Below are 27,536 nucleotides of genomic sequence, written 5' to 3'. Positions count from 1 at the left end.
TACAAGAATATAACTACTATAATACTGCTCCTATGTACAAGAATATAATTACTATAATACTGCCACTATGTACAAGAATATAACCACTATAATACTGCCCCTATGTACAAGAATATAGCTACTATAATACTGCCACTATGTACAAGAATATAACTACTATAATACTGCTCCTATGTACAAGAATATAACTACTATAATACTGCCACTATGTACAAGAATATAACTACTATAATACTGCCCCTATGTAGAAAAATATAACTACTATAATACTGCCCCTAGGTACAAGAATATAACTACTATAATACTGCTCCTATGTACAAGAATATAACCACTATAATACTGCCCCTATGTACAAGAATATAGCTATTATAATACTGCCCCTATGTACAAGAATATAACTACTATAATACTGCCCCTACGTACAAAAATATAACTACTATAATACTGCCCCTATGTACAAGAATATAACTACAATACTGCCCCTATGTACAAGAATATAACTACTATAATACTGCTCCTATGTTCAAGAATATAACTACTATAATACTGCCCCTATGACACAGAAACAGAACACAGTATGACAAACGTGCATAAATACTCTGCTGTAAAATACATGTAACTGAAAGTAGCAAGTGCTAGTAAAAGATGTTAACAAAACCAGGGTATTTTGCTTTAAAATACCCTGGTTTTGTTAACATCTTTTACTAGCACTTGCTACTTACAGTTTCATGTATTTTACAGCAGAGTATTTATGCACGTTTGTCATACTGTGTTCTGTTTCTGTGTCTTAGTTCTTGGGTGGTGTGAACAGGGTCTTATTGACCCGTTCAGTTTTTGTGCATGTTTCATGTGTTTTGAATCTAATACTGCCCCTATGTACAAGAATATAACTACCATAATACTGCCCCTATTTACAAGAATATAACTACTATAATACTGCCCCTATGTACAAGAATATAACTACTATATTACTGCCCCTATGTACAAGAATATAGCTACTATAATACTGTCACTATGTACAAGAATATACCTACTATAATACTGCTCCTATGTACAAGATTATAACTACTATAATACTGCTCCTATGTACAAGAATATAACTACTATAGTACTGCTCCAATGTACAAGAATATAACTACTATAATACTGCCCCTATGTACAAGAATATAACTACTATAATACTGTCACTATGTACAAGAATATACCTACTATAATACTGCTCCTATGTACAAGAATATAACTACTATAATACTGCCCCTCTGTACAAGAATATAGCTACTATATTACTGCTCCTATGTACAAGAATATAACTACTATAATACTACCCCTATGTACAAGAATATAACAATTATAAAACTGCTCCTATGTACAAGAATATAACTACTATAATACTGCTCCTTTGTACAATAATATGACTACTATAATACTGCCCCTATGTATAAGAATATAACTACTATAGTACTGCTCCTATGTACAAGAATATAACTACTATAATACTGCCCCTATGTACAAGAATATAACTACTATAATACTGCTCCTATGTACAAGAATATAACTACTATAATACTGCCTCTATGTACAAGAATATAACTACTATAATACTGCTCCTATGTATAAGAATATATCTACTATAATACTGCTCCTATGTACAAGAATATAACTACTATAATACTGCCTCCTATGTACAAGATTATAACTGCTATAATACTGCCTCTATGTACAAGAATATAACTACTATAATACTGCCCCTATGTACAAGAATATAACTACTATAATACTTCTCCTATGTACAAGAATATAACTACAATAATGCTGCTCCTGTGTACAAGAATATAACTACTATAATACTGCCTCCTGTGTACAAGAATATAACTACTATAATACTGCCTCCTATCTACAAGAATATAACTACTATAATACTGCCTCCTATGTACAAGAATATAACTGCTATAATACTGCCTCTATGTACAAGAATATAACTACTATAATACTGCTCATTTGTACAAGAATATAACTACTATAATACTGCCCCTATGTACAAGAGTACAACTACTATAATACTGCCCCTATGTACAAGAATATAACTACTATAATACTGCCACTATGTACAAGAATATAACCACTATAATACTGCCCCTATGTACAAGAATATAGCTACTATAATACTGCCACTATGTACAAGAATATAACTACTATAATACTGCTCCTATGTACAAGAATATAACTACTATAATACTGCCACTATGTACAAGAATATAACCACTATAATACTGCTCCTATGTACAAGAATATAGCTACTATAATACTGCCCCTATGTACAAGAATATAGCTACTATAATACTGCCACTATGTACAAGAATATAACTACTATAATACTGCCCCTATGTACAAGAATATAACTACTATAATACTGCCCCTATGTACAAGAATATAACTACTATAATACTGCTCCTATGTACAAGAATATAACTACAATAATACTGCCACTATGTACAAGAATATAGCTACTATAATACTGCCCCTATGTACAAGAATATAACTACTATAATACTGCCCCTAGGTACAAAAATATAACTACTATAATACTGCCCCTATGTACAAGAATATAACTACTATAATACTGCCCCTATGTAGAAAAATATAACTACTATAATACTGCCCTTAGGTACAAGAATATAACTACTATAATACTGCTCCTATGTACAAGAATATAACTACTATAATACTGCCCCTATGTACAAGAATATAGCTATTATAATACTGCCCCTATGTACAAGAATATAACTACTATAATACTGCCCCTACGTACAAAAATATAACTACTATAATACTGCCCCTATGTACAAGAATATAACTACTATAATACTGCCCCTATGTACAAGAATATAACTACTATAATACTGCTCCTATGTACAAGAATATAACTACTATAATACTGCCTCTATGTACAAGAATATAACTACTATAATACTGCTCCTATGTATAAGAATATATCTACTATAATACTGCTCCTATGTACAAGAATATAACTACTATAATACTGCCTCCTATGTACAAGATTATAACTGCTATAATACTGCCTCTATGTACAAGAATATAACTACTATAATACTGCCCCTATGTACAAGAATATAACTACTATAATACTTCTCCTATGTACAAGAATATAACTACAATAATGCTGCCCCTATGTACAAGAATATAACTACTATAATACTGCTCCTGTGTACAAGAATATAACTACTATAATACTGCCTCCTATGTACAAGAATATAACTACTATAATACTGCCTCCTATGTACAAGAATATAACTGCTATAATACTGCCTCTATGTACAAGAATATAACTACTATAATACTGCTCCTATGTACAAGAATATAACTACTATAATACTGCTCCTGTGTACAAGAATATAACTACTATAATACTGCCTCCTATGTACAAGAATATAACTACTATAATACTGCCCCTATGTACAAGAATATAACTACTATAATACTGCCCCTATGTACAAAAATATAACTTCTATAATACTGCCCCTATGTACAAGAATATAACTACTATAATACTGCTCCCTATGTACAAGAATATAACTACTATAATACTGCCCCTATGTAGAAGAATATAACTACTATAATACTGTCCCTATGTACAAGAATATAACTACTATAATACTGCCTCCTATGTACAAGAATATAACTACTATAATACTGCCTTTTGTAAATCAGAAACTGCAATAACTACAATTTACAAAGGAGCCTAGGGAGGTTTCGAGGGCAGCATATTTTGGTTCAGGTATAAAGATATGTTGAGATATTCTGTGTTTAAACTTTCCCCGTTATAACCTACATTTCATTTCCTGGCGCAATGTCTGCCCCGAGACGTGTCCATGATTTGCTGGGATAAGCACTATAAAGCTGCAACTTTCCGTAAACTCCTGGAGTAAGCAGAAAAAAAAGATAATGGTTTAAGGACGAAAACAGGCTTTTGATGAAATATCAGAGCACAGACCCTGTAAGTAGCGGAAAGCGGTATGTACGGTATATTGTTTAATTGAACGTTTTCGCCCCTTTCGACCGTCTACTGCACATGCAATGTATACTCTATATTAATACAGCAGTACTAATATAACATATGCGTGAGATTCTTTTCGGCAATGCGACCAATTCTTTGTACCCGGCCTATAAATACATCTGCAAATGGTTAACATGATATTTTTTTGTATATTGGCAAATTTCCATTTTTAATATTGCATTAAGTGCTGGCTTCCTTGGATAATTTGTACCTTTAGCAAAGAGATTTTTCTATTGTATTTTGGCTGAATAAAGTGAATCGCTTTCTGTTTTCCATTAAGATACTTAGTGGCTATTAGGCAACAGAATTACAGACAACGTAAATCTAAGAAAATGAATTAAACAAATGTAAAAAAAAATATATATATATATATATATATATGTATACCTTTGCTATAAAGCCAAAATGTATTTCTAAATATTTTATTAGGTAAATTTATTTTTTAATTTATATTTTATTTGAAATAACATTACTGATCGTTGAGGTTCCAGATTCTTAGAGCCTCAATCAATCACACAAATTAAGAAGCAGACGTCATTAACTAAGCGCTGCCCATCACCGATCCTTAAGATGGGTTTGCGGAAAAGTCTAAGGCCCCGATTCATCAATACCTTTGCCTGTTTTTGTCTAGTTTTTTGTGTGTTGCCCCCTTTTTTTTTTTGTTTGCACCCAATAAATTCTATTTATACTTCCTTTTGGATATCTATTTCGTATATGCTCACCAGCTTTGGTTTTTTTGGTTGCCGCTTTGTGGCAGAGCTTAGCTATTCCAGATGTTTTCGTCTGATTCATCAATTGTAACTTTTTACAAAGTCGCAAAATTTGGCGCAACTTCGCACAAGATTCCATTTGTGGTATGTTTAAATACGCCAAAATTTTTAGTGACATTTGGAACCAAAAAAAATCAGTTCAAGACGGGAAGAAAGTCCATTTTTGACTTTGCGCCAAATTCTTGAACCGCGTGAGTCATTTTGATGAAAAATGTCAAATAATGCCACAAGACATAAAAGGGAAGAGATTTAAAAAAAATGTAATTGATGAGTCAAGGTCTTCATGCTAGATTTCAGTTTGGAATGAGAAAAGCGTTTGGCTGAGATCTTCTGACTCTTCATTTTAGCAATCGGTGGTCTCGGCACCCACTTGTCAAAGGTTTTCTAAAAGTGCAGTTACATATACGCTTTACAGAAAAATTGGAGTCTAAATACAAGCAAGTATTTCATCGAAATGGAAGATACATTGTCTCCTATCAGCTTTATAATAAGAGGCTATCCAGCCTATGGCTACATTCACACATCGTTGTGTCGGGGGTCAGAGTGAGGACAGATCTGGCTGTAGATCTCCAGATCTGAACTCAACAGTCTCATATATGCCCAATGTAAAGTCACAAAAGTGAATATTTAGGGCTCTCGCAGATGACTATTTTTTTGGTCCGAGAGCAATCTGACAAAACATCAAATCACACTCTGATCAATGTCAATCTATAGGAGCATGCACATGTCCAATCTTTTCCTCGGACAGCATCTGTCCAAGGAAAAAGTTGCAGCATGCACGATTTACACCCAATAGTCGGATTGCATTTGTCACGAAAAATCAACGAGTTTGTGAAAAACATTGGACCACGCTCCGACGACATCCCTGAAGTCTGTCCGATATTCAGGGACAAACTGAATGTAAAAATTGGATGGAGAAATGTATGTTTTTTAGTTCTTGTATGGTAAGGAAAAAGTGGGAAAATGCGCTCTGCAGGTACTAAATCCATGTGCGTTTTTTTTATTTCTTGTACGCGTTTCGAAGTATCGAAATTCTTCTTCAGGGCAACAAAAACACATGACAAATGGCAGGTTACAGCCATATATAATGGTGGGATAATATGTGGCTCCAAAAGAACGTTAAGTGATGTGTCAAAGTCCATCTTGGGCATTTGGGTATTACAAAAAAGATTAAAAAAGAAATAATGATAATAAAAGGTAAAAAAAATGTATCATTCCATATGAATCCTAAAATAAATTGCCTTAAAATTGGAAAACTAAAGATCTCAATGTGTGTTTGTGTATTGTAGTTTAAATGAAATAAATCACCACAAATGAAATAAAAAACAGCACCTTATCCTGAATCTATTACCATCCACCAGCAGCGCAAATTTTTCCCCTTTTTCTTTTCCACAAATTTCTACTTGGCCCCTGGGCCCGTGGACCTGCTGCAGCTAGGGTTACATGCTAATTCAGATAACATAATCAGGTTAGGATAACCTTTATTTGTTTTATCCATTTTAACCAGAGAAGACCCTCCAGTTAAAGCGCTTTTCTCTCTTCCTTAGTATTTTTTAAATTCGTCACATCCGAGAAAAAACGGATCACGCTCTGTTCAAACTTTAATCTCAGTCTCATCGGCACAATCGGTCCGACTTTCTTGGATGAGAGAATCGGTTGTGTGACCTTGGCCATAAGTGAAGTCATTGCATCGGGAATAGTGATGTCACTGATGACAAACCCAAAAAGTCACAATGTTGATAGAACACTTGAAGTGCTCGATGGTCGAAATGAGCACGTCGGATGCTCGAATGTGCTTGACTAGAGTAGGGAGCATAATGGAACTGAACGGCAAACTCGAGCATTTTTACAGAGGGCGGAAAAATTCTCTCTCTCTCTTTGCCCAGCTCAGATAATTCAAATGACCAAACACTCGAGAACCACGCGGTACTTAGTACTGATTGATACTGGAACGAGCACTTTGGACACTCGGATGTGCTGGAATCGAGTAGCGAGCATATTGATAGAGCACTTGAAGTGCTCGATGGTCGAAATGAGCACGTCGGATGCTCGAATGTGCTTGACTCGAGTAGGGAGCATAATGGAACTGAATGACAAATTTGAGCATTTTTCAAGAGAATGGAAAAATTCTCTCTCTCTTTGCCCAGCTCTGATACTTTAAATGACCAAACACTCGAGCACCACGCAGTACTTGGTATTGCTTGATACTCCAACAAGCACGTTCGAGTATCTGTAAATGGCAGTGACATACCTATAAAAGTCGTCAAATCACAATCTCAAATTTTCAGTTTTCCATCGAATAGTCTAAATCCTTAATATTGGGGTCTACTAATCTCTTGACCCAAAGTCTGGCATCAATCACTGCCAATAATGAAGCGGTGTGTACTTTTCTAAGACTCATGTATGTCCCTTTAAGCAAACATGTGCAAGTGATATTATGCTCTTATTTGCATATCCGCTGTGTAGGAAATCAAGCACCGGGGCAACGCAGAGCAGTTTAAAATAGAGTTAGTGCTTAAGGGCTATTTTCAGCCAATCTCCCATTTGCTTCCTAATGCAATAATTATGCAAATGACACAACTACAGTCAGGCAACCACTAGATACAATATAAAAAAAATTAAATAAAACATGAGCATAGGTTTTCAAATATGCTTCATCCTGTCATAAAAAAAAGGAATTCAGAGCCCGTGCAGATAGTTTATAATATACTCGCAAGTCATCAGGCTAACAGTAATTTGGGCTTTGAGCGCTACCATATTGGCTTTGTCAAGCAGACTGTCTATTAGGAGTGAATTTTTTGTCTTCCATTACCAATGACCCCGGGGGACACATGTAGACTGTTGAGTCGATTGCAGTAGACCCTTGTAAATGTGCGGAGCAAAATCCGTATTCTCCGCTCCCTTTGTAGAGGTTGCTGAGAGGTCCCTGTGGAACAGACAAAATATCGAGAGCTCAATGTTCTGCAAAATTCAAAAAGATTCCAGATCTTATCTATTTTTTACACTTTTTTAAGGCTTCAACATATTTGGTAATGTCGCCCAATGGACCCATGTAACTGTTAGAAAATACAAAGCTTGAAAAATACTTAGTTTATCACACCTTCTTTTTTTTAGAAATACCGATAAATGTTTTGCCCTTTAAAATGGGGAAGGATATAGAACCCCTTCATTTAAAGTGGATTTGGCACCATTTTTCAATACAAGATAAATGTAATAAAAAATTACAGGTGCTTCTCTCAAAATTAGAACATTAACAAAAAGTGAATTTATTTCAGTTCTTCAATACAAAAAGTGACTCTCCTATATTCTATAGAGTCATTACACACAGAGTGATCTATTTCACGTGTTTATTTCTGGTAATGTTGATGATTATGGCTTACAGCCAATGAAAGCCCAAAAGTCGTTATCTCAGTAAATTAGAATACTTTATAACACCAGCCTGAAAAATGATTGTAAAATCTGAAATGTTGGCCTCCTGAAATGTATGTTCAGTAAATGCACTCAATACTTGGTCGGGGCTCCTTTTGCATCAATTACTGCATCAATGCGACGTGGCATGGAGGTGATCAGCCTGTGACACTGCTGAGGGGTTATGGAAGCCCAGGTTGCTTTGATAGCAGCCTTCAGCTCATCTGCATTGTTGGGTTTGGTGTCTCTCATCTTCCTCTTGACAATACTCCATAGATTCTCCATGAGGTTAAGGTCTGGCGAGTTTGCTGCCAATCAAGCACAGTGATACTGTTGTGTGTATACCAGGTATTGGTACTTTTGGCAGTGTGGACAGGGGCCAAGTCCTGCTGGAGAATGACATTTCCATCTCCAAAAAGCTTGTCGGCAGAGGGAAGCATGAAGTGCTCTAAAATGTCCTGGTAGACGGCTGCACTGACTTTGGTCTTGATAAAACACAGTGGACCTTCACCAGCAGATCACATGGCTCCCCATACAATCACAGATTATGGAGACTAATCGCGCTGGTTTATGGGGCCTCCACAACACGCAGGCGGAATAGCCTGATGTCGGTTCTCAGGCAGCACGCACTGCGCATGCCCGAGAACTCTTGTCACAGCGCAGGCGCCAGCATTCAAATCAGGAGGATGCAGCGACGCTCAGGGGCATCATGATGGACAGATGGTGGGCGGCGCCAAGACACCGGACAGGCATGATGGACGGATGGTAGGTGGCTTATACAGGGGGACACACCATACCTATGGGACACATTACAGGTATGAGGAGCTATTTATAAAAGTCGATATTTCAGCGCTACTGGGGGTCAGAAAAAGAAGAGCCACCTTCACAGAATGCAGCCTTAGTGCTGCTGAAGGTGGCTCTTTAACTGAAAAACGCCATGGGGGGGTGACAGATTCCCTTTAAGGAAAATTTTGGCTCATCACATTAAAAAATTTGCCACATCTTAGGACTCCGCTTCATATTTGAAAAAGCTCTAGTTAGGCTTCAAAAGTTTCCGAAACGCAAAACGGTTTTGCAATAGTAAATCATCCCTTTGTCTTTGTTTGTTTATTTGTTTGTCTTCTGATGCTCTGTGTTAAAATGAGATAAAAATAAAATAAACCAAAATCTAGAATAAAAACAAGAATACAAGAATGATGAAATAAAAAGAAATGAATTGTAATAAATCACATAAATAAATACATAAAACATAAAAGACAATTAGAGAATAAAAAAATAATATAAAATAATGCAATTAATCACAAAGCTATACATTCTATAAATACTACATATATGCCAATAAATCTCTAAAATAACTTGGAAAGATTTTTCCTTTTTTAGAAGTCATCACACTAACATGATGTCATCACTTCAAGGCTCAAACCGCAGGACAAAAAGAAAAAACATAATAAACATCTTGTACAAGAGAAGAATGCGGGGTTGAAAAATGGCGTCTACTTAAATAAATGAATGTTGAAATCGGTACTTAAGCACCTAACTTGTCAAATCTATATTAATTCAGTAGCCTTCTGTCTACAATGGGAAATAAAAAAAGAAAAACGAGAAGCGGCAGCAGTTGGGGAGGGGGCGGTTGTCGGCGGCGGACTCTTTGTAATAATTTCCGTAGCAAATAAAAAATGACTAATTATTGTTTCATGGAGTCCATGAGAAGGACGGAGAGCAGATCATATATCTGGTATGTTTCATAATTCACTCAACTAATAACTTTGGGTGCGTTTTGCCAGCGCTCTGACAGTAAAAATGATTACGACTTCCTTAATCTCAATGATGTTAGTTTATAGTTTTATTAACATTACCATGTTCCAAACAGATATTGCGGCGGCTGAGAGAGAGAGAAGTAGGACAGCGTTTGCCCAGGGGGAATTTATTTAAAGTCCAGCACAAGACTTTCGCATTCCTTTTGGTTAGGGATTAAATCAATTATACAACAGATGTGGAAATAAATATATTGAAGAAAAAAAAAAGAATTTTAACTAAAAAAAAGTAAAAATTAAATTGTGACATTTAAAATACGTACAAAAATATTTTGATTAAAAAAAGAAATTTGAAATAAACAAAATGTTTAGCTGGTGTGAAAAACCTTCCGGTATCAAAACATCTCAAAACTGTCACACACACATCAAAATAAGGTGACAAGAGAGACATTTTCCGTAGAATTTTCAATACGGAAGAAACAGATATGTTTCTCGTTAGCAAGGAAAACCAAATTTGAGGTTTAGCGCTGGAATGAAATCCGTAGAGTGTGAGGGGAATAAAGATCGTCTTGTTTTCGGCAGCATGTAGACATATTCTGTTCTCTGCCAAATAAACTATAAATGTATATATGTAAAAAATATCTCTTGGGTAAAATTATCTTAAAATTGGCTTCTAAAATTTATTCACGGGATGTAAAAAGTAGAAAAACTGACTTCACACGATTTTATATGTCAATTCAAGGGTGTAGGAAATAAAACACAGGGTATTGTGGCTCAAAGTGGTGGCATTATTAGACAAAGGAAACGGTTTTCAAGGGCATCATCCTAGGCCCTTTTAAAGTCAGCTCAGGTGGCCACACACATACAAATTAATGGTGTATCGATAACATGACCTCTCTTCCAAGGACTCTCTAATGCTTCCTTCACCAGTTCCAATAGGATTTGAGCTGGAATGCCAGGCACAACCAATGTGTTGGTGTGGCATCATGTTTTCAAAGAAAGTAGCTATCTCTTCTACTCCTATAATATCTCCTTAAACCGTGATTCCATTACTAACAAATGTTTGTGATATGTAACTTCCATCATAGAATCGTAGGTGTAACAATAGCCGCTCCAGAAAATATGACCATCACTGGCCCTAAAGGAAAGGGGGCCATTCCATATTCCTGGACAGACATCGGTGACAGAGACGAGAGCTATCTGCTCCCAGCCCCACCACTGCCTTCTCTTGGGATAATGATTATCATGTGATACTGCCTGTCAAGCTAGTCTCTCTATATATAGTGGTGTATTGGCGTTCCTTGCTATTGTCAAAGCACCAGCATCTCAGGGGCATCCGAACAACAAGCTGGTGATTGTGGGAAAGTCAAGGTTCAAAAGTTGCTTTTGGCCCATAGTAGTTTAGTATATAACTAACAAATAAAGTTGCATTCTGTAATGCTACAGCATGTAAAAATGACATATACCGTATAAAATGGAATTGCATTACTGCCCTAGAAAAAATGAAGATACTTAGCGCATAAATTGGCCAATTCATGTGTGCTCAGCAGCCAACTACAAGGCGATTCTCTTTGCTGGGTACCTAACTTAATGTGATTCCTCTCCTAACCTGATAGCCTACTCTCAGTTTGAACCTGTTCACACCTGTTCTCTCTTTGTAAGTGAGGGTCAGTTGTTGATATTTGAATACATAGTAGCTTAGTGACACCCCACTTAGAAGCTCATTAGTCTGAATAGCGGGAGATCCAGGAATTGTGACAATATCTAAAAACACATGCATCAAAGCTGCCTAAACTGTTAAAGTTTCAAAACATGCCAAAAGATCAAACTTAATGACTGAGGTTCAAGATGCAAGATTGAGGCTTCATTTCTGTAAATGGAGTTGGGGATTCGGTGAGGAGCATGATTAATGGTGTCCTCAACGCTGAGAAATACAGGCCGATACTTATCCATTATGTAATAACATCAGGGAGGCGTCTGACTGGCTCCAAATTTATTCAGCAGCCCAGACAATGACCCCCCAATATCCAATCAATATCATTAAGAGCGAGGAGTCCTGGAAGTGATGGTCCGGCCGCCACAGAGCTCTGATCTTATATATCAGTCTGTCTGGGATCACATGAAGAGACAGAAGGATCTGCACAAGCATCATACACAGAAGATCTCGGGTCAGGGCTCCAAGATGTTTGGAATAACCTCCTGCCGAGATCCTTCAAAAACTGTGTGTAACACACAAGTATCTAAAACTTGATGGAGGCAACGGGCGGTCACCAAATATTGATGTAGTTTAGATTTCACTTTTGTTCATTTAATTACATTTCTTTAATTGATTAAAATAAAATATTAACACTTCTTATTTGGTAGTAATTTTTCCACACCGGCCTAAATCTTTTGCAATGTAATGTACATGTAGGGAAATCCTCCTAGTAGAGAAGTACTTTAGTCAATGCCCCAAAAATGTGGATGTGCCTTTTGGCTAGCATCAATTATGATGCCCTCCCATTTTCATGTATGCTACCCAGAGTCTTAGAGTTGAACATTTTTTCAAAAACACCAATTTTTTTTTTCAGATCACCTGACTATTTGTGATGGACCGTTCTATTGTGTAGGTCCACCGGTGATTACTTAAAGCGTTCTTTAGTGATCACACTCCTTTCATTGAGAGTGATACATGCAACCATCCGAACGTAATTAGAGAAATCAACAAAAACTGTTCCCCTGTCACTGGAAGCAAATCAGAACCATTTCATATAGCTTGTGGCTTTTCATGTCAGCAGTAGTATGATTGAGATGTAAGACATCATCCAGCCTGCCGGATCTGATGTTAAGTCATAGAGTCATATGTTTGCCGCGTTTCATTGGTAAGTTCATCAACGAACGCCTACGTGGAAGAAGAGCTACAAGGCTGAAGTATGGATTCACCAATAGGAATGTCAATTTCTATTAAAGTTGTTTACTAACATACCTCATTATCTGCACTATGATAGGATTTCTGTAGGGTGTGGTGGTACGTGGACAGATGGGTCAGGAAGAACATTCCCTCAAGGGGCCTTAAATATTGGACAAGGACAGATGGGGACAGAAGAATTGCTTTGCTACCATTTAACACGTGTAAGTCTATAGAAAATAAAATTAATGGAGGAGGCGCGGAGTTGTCAAGATCTTAAGAGACATAAGAGGAATTAGTTTCAGTCTAATGCAATTCTACAGGTCCAGGGCGAATGAAAGAAATGTTGTAAAATTTTCCTAAGGGCGAGACAGATGCCAAAGAATGAAAAAAAATTAATTTTTTGAGTTTCAAATGTCCATCGGAAGCATGTTTCTTTGTTAAAGATCAGTTCCATTGTCATTATAGCCATGAGGTGGTTGTATCGAATGGTGAAACTACAAGAAGTTGCAGTTGACCAATACACGTGGTGCCAGAGTTGGCTCACATGCCAATCCCACAAGGAAGGATAAAAATAACAGGAACGGCAAGAGATGGTTCATAGGAGATTTGTTACAGATTCCATACAAACAGTTTAGGGTGTAAATACCAGCAATTACGCCATGGTTGAAAGAGGAGGTCTTACCCCGGCAATAAAAAGTTAAGGACTCTCCACAGATGGTTCAAGTTCAGCAAACAACGTATACAAAATTGGCCTTTAGGTCATAATTTCATAAAGTGATGTTGAGGCCACAAAAACCTTGCTCTTCATTCAGTGACAAAAATTGATGCGACAATTTAGAGTCCATTTTGTTATTTCACACAAGATACACCTCTACACTACTACTTTCTTTGTCAAAAATCTTTGCGCTAAAACTATTGTGAGCATTTTATAGTACCCAGAAAGTTTTCCTTCCCCCAGTGGAGAAGATCTTTTGACTATTCATGCTAGTAATCTAAATAAAGTTTCATTGTATTGGATGAATAGTGAAATGCAGTGTTTATTTTTCATTTTGTGGAAATTCATAGAATCATAGAATCATAGAATCGTAGAGTTGGAAGGGACCTCCTGGGCCATCTGGTCCAACCCCCTGCTCAAAGCAGGATTCGCTAAATCATCTCAGTTAGATGTCTGTCCAGCCTCTGTTTGAAGACTTCCATTGAAGGAGAACTCACCACTTCTCGTGGCAGCCTGTTCCACTCATTGATCACTCTAACTGTCAAAAAGTTTTTTCTAATATCTAATCTGTGTCTCCTCCCATTCAGTTTCATCCCATTGCTTCTAGTCTTTCCTTGTGCAAATGAGAATAAAGTTGATCCTTCTACAATGTGACAGCCCTTTAGATATTTGTAGACAGCTATTAAGTCTCCTCTCAGTCTTCTCTTTTGCAAACTAAACATTCCCAAATCCTGCAACCTTTCCTCATAAGACAGGGTTTGCAGACCGGTCACCATTCTGGTCGCTCTTTTCTGAACTTGCTCCAGTTTGTTGATGTCTTTTTTAAAATGTGGTGCCCAAAATTGGACACAATATTCCAGATGAGGTCTGACCAAAATTAATGATATACCCTCTGGTCTTCAGTTAACCAATAGTCTTGGGTTTGCTGCTTCAACATCTTAATTTCACATCCAAAATTTTCTATGAGATTGAAGTCAGGCGACAGTGACTGCCTCTCTAGAATTTTCCAGGACTTCTCCTGAAACCAAGTCTTGGTGGACTGTGAGAAATGCTGGGGATCATTATCCTATTGGAAGCTGCAATGACACCTAGACTTCACCTTCCACACAAAGACATAATGTTTTCACCAAGGATTTCCTGATACTTGATTGAATCCATTTTGTTCTCCACTTCAGGATTACGGTGCCAAAAGAACCAAAGCAGCCCAAGCTATAAGTATTATAGAAATCATCTAGCTCCTGCCATGCTTTACTATTAGCATCTCCAAGCCCCTGACATGCTCCGTTTTATGCATTACCAAGCCCCCACCATGCTTCATTCTAGGTCTCCCCAAGTCACCACCATGCTTCGCTGTAGGCATTACCAAGTCCTCCTTATGCTTTATTGTAGCTATCAACAAGTCACCACTAGGTTTTACTGTGGGAATCAATGAGCCACCACCATGATTTGCTGTAGGCACCACTCAGCAACAGCCATGCTTCAAAATAGGCATCAATGAGCTACTGCTATGCTTCACTGTAGGTATTGCGGAGTCACTGCTTTTCTTTACTGTAGGCACCACCAAGTCAATACCATGCTTCATTTTAGACATCACTGAGCCACCACCATGTTTTACTATAGGTATCACTGAGCAGTTGCTGTGCTTCAATATAGGCATCAGTGAGCAACCACTATGCTTCACTGTAGGCACCACTGAGTAACCGCTTGCTTTACTGTGGGCACGACTGAGTCAATACCTCAGACATACCAGCTAATTCATAAACCTGAAAAATTTCAGATTAGTTTAATCATTCCACATAACAGAATCCTAAAACTTTGGTAACTTATTTATGTGGTTTGAGTATATTGTGTCAAAATTTTCTTGTGCCTTTGAGTTAGTAGAGGTGACATCTTGGAAGTCAGAGCAATCTATACTTTCAGGATTTGGCATGACCCTTACTTACTGTGAAAATTGAAATCTCAGTGTCTGCTGTCAGATTTTTTATTTAGGTCTTTTGCAGTCACTCCAGGGTTTTTGACCACCTGCCTCCTGAGGAATTAAGGTAGTACCAGTGCTCCTATAGCTTTGGAATTAAGAACTCTGCTTCCAGCTGTATCACAATATTCAATGAGTTTGTATCTTTTTGTGCAACGTTCCTTGTTTATGAGAAATGATCTCTTCTCTTAACTTTTTGGACCACTCTGTTAACTTGACTCAAACACACCTGATGCAAATAATGGAGCCCTTGATTAGTTGTATGATGTGTGCTTGAGACAACACATGAATTGCAAAACAGTGGGCTGTTGGCACTGTGGCTGTTACTCATATATGGGAATATGGATACGTGGGAACAGGTTGACAATGATTGCGAAAGAGGTTGGGAATAACAAGCCCAGTGCTCTTAGGGGACATGGTCTGCATATCTACTCAAAGAGAAATAGCACCCAAGTCCTGGTGCCTGATGAATATCAAAGGCCCATGTGAGGCGTCCTGTTACAGAAGTTGCATTATTTTTACCAACCCAACTGTTTTAAAGACACTAGAGAAAACAAACCATAACATGAGCAAATTGAAATTCTATTCCCGTAGAATTGCTGAGATTGCACCAGTTATATTCACCTTACCGCTCACCTCTCCAACTCCTCTGTAATATACCCTCATCCATCCTGTCCTCAACGCATCATCCGATCGCCGCTGCTTGCACTGAAATCCCATATTATGCTCTGAGGTCTCTATAGACCCCAGAACAAAATAAAAGTAATATGTAAAAAATTAAAAAAGATACTTATGCTCACCCTGCTACTCACTTCTCCAGTCCCTTCACTCCTCACCATCACTTATTTGGTTAGTATCGCAACTTCTGATCCCCACCGTGAGCGCTAAAAACCTCTCACACTGATCTGAGACATTCGGTTCTAGTAAAGTTCGGGGCGGTTCGGTCATGGCGCACATCATGATCTCAGATGCCTACTAGGTGTATTCAGAGTCAGATGCACCAGCTCAGTGAGAGAAGCCTTGGTATTTTAGTGCTTGCAGTGGAGATCAGAAGTTGCAATGAAATCGGACAGTTGAAGAGGTGAGAGACCCCAAAAGCATAATAAGGGACATGAAATAGCTTCTCAGCAAATAGAAATTACCTGGAATAACAACGCTAATAGGCGAATTATCATTTTGCCTCACGCGCTCAACTATACTTGAAAGTGAAAACTTTGACAACCAATAACGTTGACCATGAATGTCCCATAATTCTCTGCCAGAAAATACACCTTATTTCTACAAAAATACATTTTATCTTTTTCCAGGAAAAAAAGACAAATTTTGTTTCTATTGACTTGAGAAACTGAATTTAATTCTGAAAGCGTCAAATGCATTGGATTGTGTATCTAGTGCTTGCATCTAATGGTGCACCCCACTGTCAGTCTACATTTTCTACTTTTGGTGGACTAAATTGGCACAACTATGTCACACCGTCTTTGCAGGCTCCAGATATTGAGAAAAACACTTATCGGTGGATTCCAAAATGAGCATTTCCAATAATGTCTTGAAGGTATGACCCTGGCTTGAATGCTACCCAGAGTATTCATGATTGAGGCTAAGGCAATGTTCACACAGTGTTTATGCTCTATGTATCACACTAATTTCATCATTATCATCTGCAGTATACCAATTTTGGTAGATGAATCCTAGTAACCTAAGTGCGGAAGTGCTGGTGCACAAACAACCCGCTCCTAAAAGTGGGCATCACTGGTAATTTAAGGGAAAACTGATGGGCGATCCAATTTGATCCATTACAATTTTGCAATTTTATCTCCTAATTGTCAAAAGAAAGAGTTCTATCCGAAATAATCGACAATAAGTAACTTACCGACACTTAGTCGTCCACCAGCTATGAGGATACAAGCAACATTCAGCTCATTACTGAGGTCCGGGGGAAACTCCAGAGCTCCGACTATATACAGACCACGAAGAGGAGGAAGAACGACATCAACAACTATGGTCCGGTCTAAGAAATGAGAAAACGTTACTAGACAAACCTTTTAAAAATACAGATTCTAAGAAAAAAGTAAATAAATATTGTCATTTTTGGAAGAATCTCAAGTCTGTGACTGTTAGAAGGCAAAAAAATGTGGATGAATGTAACTTTCGGTAGATAGGCACAAATAATCCACATGCTTCAAATGTCCATAGGAGAAGGGGATAAGAAGAATCATCAATGCAGATAGCCATTCCTCTCATATCCATATTGTAGGTAAACATTATGCCATTCATCAACTTTAGGGGATGGCTGTGTAAGGAGATGGACATACTGCCCACATTCCTTCTTGAAGACAAGCATATTGCTCTATTGTGTAATGTGACATGGATTATTAGTAATAGATCGTATTTTGCCCTACAGTAGGAAAGAGTTATGGTTAATGTTTGGGATTAGCCTAATGTGGGAGGGAAAAATGAAGGAACAGAGACAGTTTCCTGTCAGGAAGACAGATAGGGTCCAGAATGCAACAGAACCAGACCTAAGGTCCAACTAGTCAGTAGAGCAGCGTAACGTGGTTGCTCCTCATTTGGGTAGAGACTGGGACAATGGACAATGAGATATGGAGTAGAGAAAGGAAAAATGTCAGAAGGACGGAGTGGTGCACCTGAGACAGGTCATGGGACTGAATGCCTAGCAGTATGGCCCCGAGTTCGCCAGATAGCATGGTAAAGGGCCAGGAATGAAAAGGGAACGTGATACGAAGAGAGTGCACTGGGCCATAGTTTTAAGGCGTCAGCAAGCACTGAAGATAAATAACGGCCATAGTGGAATACTAGCTCCCCTCAGGGAAAGGAGGCAGGTGGAACTGCAAGTTTATCACAGGACTTTGACTTGCTGGAGTGTAGTACTGTGCTGGTTTGTGGTCAAGGCAGAGGAACTTGGGGGCAGAAACAAGTCTGGTAGAGGTAGAGAGACCATGTGCGAAGGAAAAGTTTGTGAAGATGTGCACCTTCTATCTATTGTATATAATCCCAACCAAGTTGGTGTTGAGTAAAAGACTGTTCATGTTTGGTTGGTGGTCTCCCTCATTGAACTATACACCATCTGGTCCTTGCCAGTCGAAGGCACTGGCATCATGTAGCCTGCAAGGGTGTAGTGTCCCTGTAGACAAAGCCCACACATGCACCAGGACCTTCATCTTCATGTAGCTTGCCAGGGCATGAAAGATAAGTACCTCGCCCATGGTGAAGGAAGGAAGAAAAAGAATGAACAGATGAATTTAACAATAGAACGAAACAAGGACTCAGATCAGGCCAGGTCCAAGTTTTGAACATCCCTTTTCAACTTTTGATTCAGTGGGGCCATCTTGCACTTGCACTTCATACTGTCTATACATGAATAGCCCGGGACAGATGCTATTCATGGTCTTTATCTCTGATTTTTTTTAGCTTTATATTATCCCATATGTAGTCTACATACTGTCCTATCCTGGTGTTCTTTAGTTCCATTTTTAGATACGTTGTCCTTTATATGCCGTATTTTTTGGACTATAAGACGCACTTTTTTCCTCCCAAAATGTGGAGAAAAATGGGGGGGGGGTCCGGATGTACCGGCTCTGGCTTTGGTGAGGGAGCGGCATCGGTGAGCAACAGGTCACAGTGGCAGGAGCCGGCGGCTCGGGGGAATTCCTGTGCCCGCTACTTAAGAGTAATGAATACTCACTGCTCTCTGTGATGAACTGTCCTGGTGAGTATTCCGGCAGCTGCGCTCTGCTTGTGAGAAGCGAATGACGTCCCTGCCATGCCCTGCTTACAAGCATTAAGCAGCTGCTGGCATCAGAACAAGATGCTGCGTGGGAGCGGAGGAATGTAAGTGCAATGGTTTGTTTTATTAATCTTTTCTGATGGGGCCATGCCTACCAGGACTGGGATGGGGCCTATCATACCAGAATAAGGATGCGGTCCTGCATACTAGAACTGAGATGGAGACAATCATACCAGGATAAGGATGGGACCATGCATACTAGGACTGGGATGGGGCCAATCATACCAGGTTAAGGATGGGGCCCTGCATACCAGGATAGGGATGGGGCAAATCATACCAGGTAAGGATGGGACCATGCATACCAGAACTGAGATGGGGGACAATCATACCAGGTTAAGGATGGGGTGGGGCCCTGCATACCAGGATAGGGATGGGTGCATACTTGGACGAGATGGGGACCCTGCATACCAGGATACGGATGAGGGTGATCATTCATGCCAGGATAAGGATGAGGGGCCATGCATAACAGGATGGGGATGAGGAGGCCATGCATAAAAAGATGGGGATGAGGAGGCCATGCATACCAGGATGGGGATGAGGGGGCCATGTATACCAGGATAAGGATGAGGGGCCATGCATAACAGGATGGGGATGAGAAGGCCATGCATACCAGGATGGGGATGAGGGGGCGATGCATACCAGAATAGTGATGAGGGGGCCATGTATACCAGGATAGGGATGAGGAGGCCATGCATACCGGGATGGGGATGAGGGGGCCATGCATACCAGTATAGGGATGAGGGGCCATGCATACCAGGATAGGGATGAGGGGGTCATGCATACCCAGGATAGGGATGAGGGGTCATGCATATCAGGATAGGGATGAGGAGGCCATGCATACCAGGATAGGGATGAGGGGGCCATGCATACCAGGATAGGGATGAGGGAGTCATGCATACCAGGATAGGGATGAGGGGGCCATGCATACCGGGATGAGGATGAGGTGGTCATGCATACCAGGATAGGGATGAGGGGGCCATGCATACCAGGATAGGGATGAGGGGGCCATGCATACCACGATAGGGATGAGGGGGCCATGCATACTAGGATAGGGATGGGGATGGGCATCATGCATGCCAGAATAGGGATGGGGATGGGTACCATGCATATCTAGATAGAGATGATGGGCCATGCATACCAGTTTAGGGATTAGTGGCCATGCATACCAGTATAGGGATGAGGGGCCATGCATACCAGGATAGGGATGAGGGGGTCATGCATACCCAGGATAGATATGAGGGGTCATGCATATCAGGATAGGGATGAGGGGGCCATGCATACCAGGATAGGGATGAGGGGGCCATGCATACCAGGATAGGGATGAGGGGGCCATGCATACCAGGATAGGGATGAGGGAGTCATGCATACCAGGATAGGGATGAGGGGGCCATGCATACTGGGATGAGGATGAGGGGGTCATGCATACCAGGATAGGGATGAGGGGGCCATGCATACCAGGATAGGGATGAGGGGGCCATGCATACCAGGATAGGGATGAGGGGGCCATGCATACTAGGATAGGGATGGGGATGGGCATCATGCATGCCAGAATAGGGATGGGGATGGGTACCATGCATATCTAGATAGAGATGATGGGCCATGCATACCAGTTTAGGGATGAGTGGCCATGCATACCAGGATAGGGATGAGGGAGTCATGCATACCAGGATAGGGATGAGGGAAGTGGTTTAGGTACCGTGTTAGCCAGTAGAAAAAAATAATAAAGTGCTCTCAGTGAGAGAAATAAAATAGGAATCTTCTGGGTATGATACCTTTTAATGGCTAACAAATAATAGTGAATGATGTTACAAAGCAAGCTTTCGGGACTGCTTACATCTCTTCATCAGGCTGATATGACAAAATATTTGAAGGATCCTTATTTATATACAGTTTAAAGCACATGATGAGGGGCCATGTATACCAGGATAGGGATGAGGGGGGCCTTGCATACCAGGATAGGGATGAGGGAGCCATGTGTATCAGGATGGGGATGAGGGGACCATATTTACCAGGATAGGGGATATTAAGTACAGAATTGACCACATTTTTTGCTTCATTTTTTTTCCTAATTTCCGCCTTTAAAACCTAGGCACATCTTATGGTCGATTGCGTCTAATACTCCAAAAAATACGGCTCTTTATTTAGCATGTTTTTAATAAAATGAATACATATATTTTTTAGATAATTAATAGTTCCCCTTCTTTTTCATTTGTTTGTTAGAATTGTATTAGTTAAATAGATTGGAATAGATAGATAAATTGATAGATAAAAGGTAGGTAGATAATAGATAGATAAATATATAGACACAGTAGCTTGCAAAAGTATTCACACCCCTTTGGCATTTTCCGGGTTTTTCTACCTCACAACTTGGAATTTCACAAATTTTGAGGGTTTGCATCAGTTCATGTAAAGAACATGCCTACAACTGTGAACATTTGGTTTTCTTTTTATTGTGAAGAAAATAACAAACAGGAAAAAATAACTGAAAACTTCAGTGTGCATAAATCTTCACCCCCTAAAGTCAGTACTTTGTAGCACCTCCTTTTGCGGCAATTCCTACTGCAAGCCACTTGGTTAAGTCTCTATGAACTTTCCACATCTGGCCACTGGGATTTTTGCACATTCCTCAAGGCAAACCTGTTCCAGCTCCTTCAGGTTAGACAATTTCCTCTGGTGAACAGCAATCCTCAAGTCTGACTATAGATTCTGAGTAGGATTTAGCTCTGGGCTTTAACAAGGCCACTCCAAAATATTTCCACATTTCCCCTTAAACCACTTGAGTGTTGCTTTAGCAGTATAGTTGGGTCATTGTCTTGTTAGAAAGGGAATCGCCGTCCCAGTCTCACATCACTGACAGACTGAAAGAGGTTTTGATCAAGAATATCACTGTATTTTGCACCATACATTTTCCACTCGACTCTGACCATTTTCCCTGTTCGGGCATGGACACCGTACAAGGACTTTACCAGGAAGTCCGTTCTACTGTTCAAGTTCGACCCCCCCAAACACCTGGTGTTTCTCGAGCTGCCATGTGCATGACATCGTGGAAAACACTGCTTCTCATCAATGGTAAAATCATTATGACAGCGTAAATGTGCAGCTGTGATCGAAGTTAAAAAGTTTACCTTCGGTCACTGGTATCGGCTGATGGGGCTATTGCTCCCATAAGCCTACGTCTGCTGCCACTAATAACAGCGAGAGCTGGTGGTGCCTGATGGGAGTATTCATCAGCCAGTGCCTGCGCTGCAAATAAATAATGAAACAAAAAACACAGCATGGGTTCCCCTCTATTTTTGATAACCAGCCAGGAAAACTCACAGCTGGGAGCTGCAGTCCTCAGCTGTCAGCAAGGTTGGTTATCAAAAATAGAGGGGTCCCCACTCTGATTTTTTAAATTATTTAAATAAATAATTTAAAAAAAATGGTATGGGGACCCCCCCTTGGTGATAACCAGCCAAGCTAAAGCAGACAGCTGGCGGCTTGTTTTTTCAGACTGGTAAGGGGCCATGGATATTGGCACCCCAGCCTAAAAATAGCAGCCCAAAACAGTCCCTAAAAGGTGCTTTACCCATCTCTTCCCACTTGCCCTGCAGTGGTGGCAAGTGGGGTTTTATAATTGTTGGGTTGATGTCATCTTTGTATTGTCAGGTGACTTGAAGCCCTCAGATTAGTAATGGAGAGGCGTATATAAGACACCTATCCATTACTAATCCTATAGTTGTATGGTAAATAAAGACACAGCCAGAATAAGTTTTATTTGAAAAAAACAGTTATACTCACCTAACACCCGTTCCATTGAATCCCTTGTTTCCTGTAATAAAACAAAAATGAAAGAACAACAATATCCCTCACCTGTCCATTGTTCTGTCCCACACCGTAATCCATGTATGGGGATAAACAATTTTCAACCTGGACGGTGCCAAGATGCGACAGTCCAGGCTGAGAACCAATGATGAATGAGCTGCTGTGAGCACAGCGGTGACGTCATCAAGGTTACCGTCAGTCACTGAGGCTGCATTCCCAGCCGGGCCAATGAACTGCGGTAACCTAGGTGAGATCACTTCTAGCATAGTGGGAAAAAGTCTCATGGTGCAGAGGCGAGTTCACTGCAGTTCAAATTCACCGCAGTGAAATTCTCCCGGTGAACTGCAGTGAACTCGCCCAGCTGTCAACGCAGCTTCAGTGACTGGCAGTAACCTCGATGACATTACCGCTAGCCACTGATGCTGTGCTCGCAGCAGCTCATTCATCAGTGGTTCTCAGCCTGGTCGCACCTTGACACAGTCCAGGTTGAAAACTGTTTATTCCCCAGACACAGATTACAGCTTGGGAGAGAACCACGGACAGGTGAGAGATATTGTTGTTTTTCATTTTTGTTTTATTAGAGGAGATGAGGGATTCAATGAAAAGGGCCTTGACGAGAGTATGGTTTAATTCAGAATCATTAGAAGTCTGTGTCATTCTTTCAATTACAAGACTTTATTCTGGCTTTGTGTTTATTTACAATATAACGCTAGGATTAGTAATGGATGGGTGTCTTATAGACGCCTCTCCATTTCTAAGCCATGGGCTTGATGTCACCGGAGAATACAAAGGTGACATCAACCCCACAAATAGGAACCTCACTTTCCACCACAAAAGGGAAAGTGGGAAGAGCAGGTCAAAGTGCCAGAATTGGCGCATCTAATAGTACTAGGGACTGCCTATGAGTGGTACCTGACTGCTACCTGCAGCCAAGCCTAACTCCACCATCAGGAGCCCCAGTGATCACCTAGTAGCCACTTAGCAATGCCTCTGCTAGGTAAGCCCAGGCCCTTTTCACAGTGGGTCTGCGAACCATGTGCGCCTTCTGAGATAGACAAACTAATCTATGGAGATTACTTAGCTTGCTCACCAGATTAGCAGAATTTCTGTACTACTGAGCATCAGATTGATACGCTTTCACTGTATTGATAATTCGTCTTTTCCTCTTCCCGTCACCAGACTTTTAGGAATCTGTCACTTATTTACCTATGAAGTGACATCTCTCGGATCGCGGAGGAAATTTCCGATTTGTTTACGTTACAGAGTAAAAGAAATCACAAAACTACAAACAAAGTAAAACATGAAGAATCACATCCCTCCCCCCAGATACTTTTATTAGCGAGCCGTGCGCCGCAGCGTGGCCGTAACACGATGATCCGCAGGTACATGACGCATGCTAAGTGGACGAGTTTGAGAAGTTGCTAATGACTGCGACACTGACACGCGCTGCCTTTGATCAGCCCCATTTCTATATAAAACATCATAGCATGCCATTCAATGGAAATCAGGTCTAACAGAGGAGCCATTATGTAAGACGCAGCACTTTGGCATTCATCTCTTCAAACACAGAAAGTTCAAAGAAAAACGCAAAATGAATAACAGAGTGAATTCCAACACACACAAAAAAAATGGAAGCTGCAAGAGCCCGAGGCGGCGTGATATCATATCTATACCCTTCAAAACAACATTCCTTTCGCTTAGAATTAGAACATATTTTCATTGCAGCCGAAACGTCTGGTGTCAGAAATAATGTGTCATATTGAAAATCTGGAAATACCTCGTACATCCCTGCAATTTGGGGGCTTCAGTAATAATATTTTTCATTATCTGTGTAGGGAACAAGACAGAAGAAGATTTTCCAATTCTGTCAGCCGAGTCAAAAAAGAGGAAAAAAAAAATTGGGCGGAAAAAAAATTTTCAGCAATAACTTTGATACAAATTGTCCGGATTCATTATTGCATTTGTGCCTTTTTTGCCTTTTTTTGTCTAGTTGTTGTTCTTCGCATGTTTTTCTTTATGCACCTTATTGTTTAATTTGCGGCCTTATTAAAGACTGTTTTATACGTGTTCGCCTGGTTTTTCTTTTTGTTTTGTTTATTTATGAACATGATTGTGGAAGATATTTTAGATTTTCCACTCAGTTTTCCGCCGATTCATCAAAGTAAATGAAAGTCAGATTAATTTTTCTGCAAATTTAATCCATTTGCCCTCTGCAGTAATTTTAAGTATGTCTAAAAATTATTCCAGGAATGTATTTAGCTAAAATGTCATAAAAATGAATGTGGTGCAGAAAATGTCAATGAATAACCCAAGACAAAAAAAAAAGGAAAAGTAAATTAAACTCTCTCCCACAAATGAAGAATTGGACCCCCAGGCCCAAACATTCTGAGGATCAAAGTGGGTTTGTGTATGCAGTAATATGGGGATGAAAAATGAATCACAAGATAGGTGGGTTTATCATTCAGGGGTTTTGGAAAGCTGGGTGATAATACTGTATGGTGGTATTATCTCAGCATTGTATATTAGCAATATTGCAGCACTGTATTATGGTATTATCTGAATACTGTATGTTAGTATTATTTGATCTCAGTATGGTGGAATCATGCCTGTTATTCATATTACTATATGAGCACTGTATGTGGGCAATAATTGAGCACTGTATGTTTATATTATTTGTGAATTTTATAGCAATATTTGATTACTAACAGCAACTAATATAATAACGAATATTTAATTACTAATAGTAATCAAATATTGCTCTAAAATTCACAAATAATAGAAACATACAGTGCTCAATTATTGCCCGCATACAGTGCTCAATTATTGCCCCTATACAGTATTCTAATAATACCACCATATAGTAATCAAATAATACCACCATATAGTAAGTAACTAATAATAATACCACTATATAGTAATCAGATTATATCACCATATAGTAAATTACTCAATGCTCAAATAATATTAACATACAGTGTTCAATTATTGTCATCATTCAGTGTCAAAATAATACTTTGATATGGTGCTCAACTAACAATAACATACAGTGCTCAAATAATACCACCATATAGTAATCAAATAATACCACCATACAGTAATCAAATTAGATCACCATTTACTATAGTATTGTTTGATTACTCTATGGTGGTATTATTTGATTACTCTTTGGTGGTATTATTTGAGCACTGTATGTTATTGTTAGTTGAGCACCATATCAAAGTATTATTTTGACATTGGAGCATGATAATAATTGAACACTGTATGTTAATATTATTTGAGAATAGTACGGTGGTATTTGTTGGTACTGCGTTATTTGAGCACTGTTTAGTGGTATTATTTCAGAACTCTATTTTAGTATTATTTGACCACAGTCTGGGAGCTTTAGTTGAGCACTGTAAGATGGTATTATTTGAGCACTGTATAATGGTATTATATGAGCATAGTGGAATTTAAGAACCACTTGCTATGGCACAGATAATTGGGCAGTGTACAGTATGGTTGCTTGTACATTGTATGGTGCAAAATCACCTACAAGATAGAGTACAGAGTGCCATCCAATGTTAGGCTAACCCTGGTCACAAATAGACATTAAAGGATTATTCTCATGTTATTACATTGCTTTAGTTAGACAGAATGCAATTAGGCAAGTTTGCAATTGTTTTGCTTTTTTTATCTGCTTTCATTCTTCTGCAATGAGAGCTGTTATCTTACATAGTGCACAGCTTTTTCCCTAGAAACTTGGCCACCAGACCCTGGTTGAATGTGAGCAAAAGTGACATTCCAGGAGTACAGTTAACTCCTAGCATTCCAGTCAACTAACTCCAGTCTATTGATTTCTTTACAGCAGTTAGCTAGTCACCTCCCCCCTTCTGTTCCTCTCAGCTCTTGAGAGGACTCTAGTCATTGCTTTCTCCCAGCATCTGCAGTTTCTAGAGCAATTCTCCTAATCATGACTCTCACTTTCCAGAGCTGTGTGCTTGTTCAAAGGCACTGTTATCTCTATTTATGTAAATATAACGATAGCGGTGTAATATCAATAGAAGCATTATCATTAATGTGTAGTAGCAGAACAGAGATTATCGCCAGAACTGTCACTCAAAGAAGAGCATCAACCCCCCCCACCCCCCAAAAGAAAGCAGGAAGTGAGAAGTGTGCATCGCTCCGAGCAGCTCAGGAAGCAAATTTAGAATACCCATTTTACTTAAAATTATTGGAGCATAACAATTTTGCGTTAATAATATGCCTATATCTACAATTGGTACTTGCAGGGCACCATAGGGAATACCTAACTTCCTTGCTAAGAATTTCTATTTTGCCTGAATTATTCCCTTGAGTAATGA

At 39.3% G+C, this 27,536-nt stretch overlaps 1 protein-coding gene across 1 annotated transcript in view; it reads right to left on the bottom strand.

The window, feature by feature from the left end:
• Positions 1 to 27,536, bottom strand: part of LOC141098644 (fibrocystin-like) — a 475,648-nt gene that overhangs the window by 12,408 nt on the left and 435,704 nt on the right. Inside the window, exons 19-21 of the mRNA XM_073586616.1 lie at positions 17,458 to 17,595; positions 7,658 to 7,771; positions 3,851 to 3,938 (exon numbers count right to left, since the gene is read on the bottom strand). Of these exons, the coding sequence (XP_073442717.1) occupies positions 3,851 to 3,938; positions 7,658 to 7,771; positions 17,458 to 17,595 (340 nt within the window). The remainder of the gene's footprint in view (positions 1 to 3,850; positions 3,939 to 7,657; positions 7,772 to 17,457; positions 17,596 to 27,536) is intronic.

Source organism: Dendrobates tinctorius, unplaced genomic scaffold, assembly GCF_039654945.1.
Source record: "Dendrobates tinctorius isolate UK_male_01 unplaced genomic scaffold, ASM3965494v1 ptg000093l, whole genome shotgun sequence".
Classification (NCBI taxonomy): Eukaryota; Metazoa; Chordata; class Amphibia; order Anura; family Dendrobatidae; genus Dendrobates; species Dendrobates tinctorius.
This window is presented reverse-complemented; position numbering and strand designations above follow the sequence as displayed.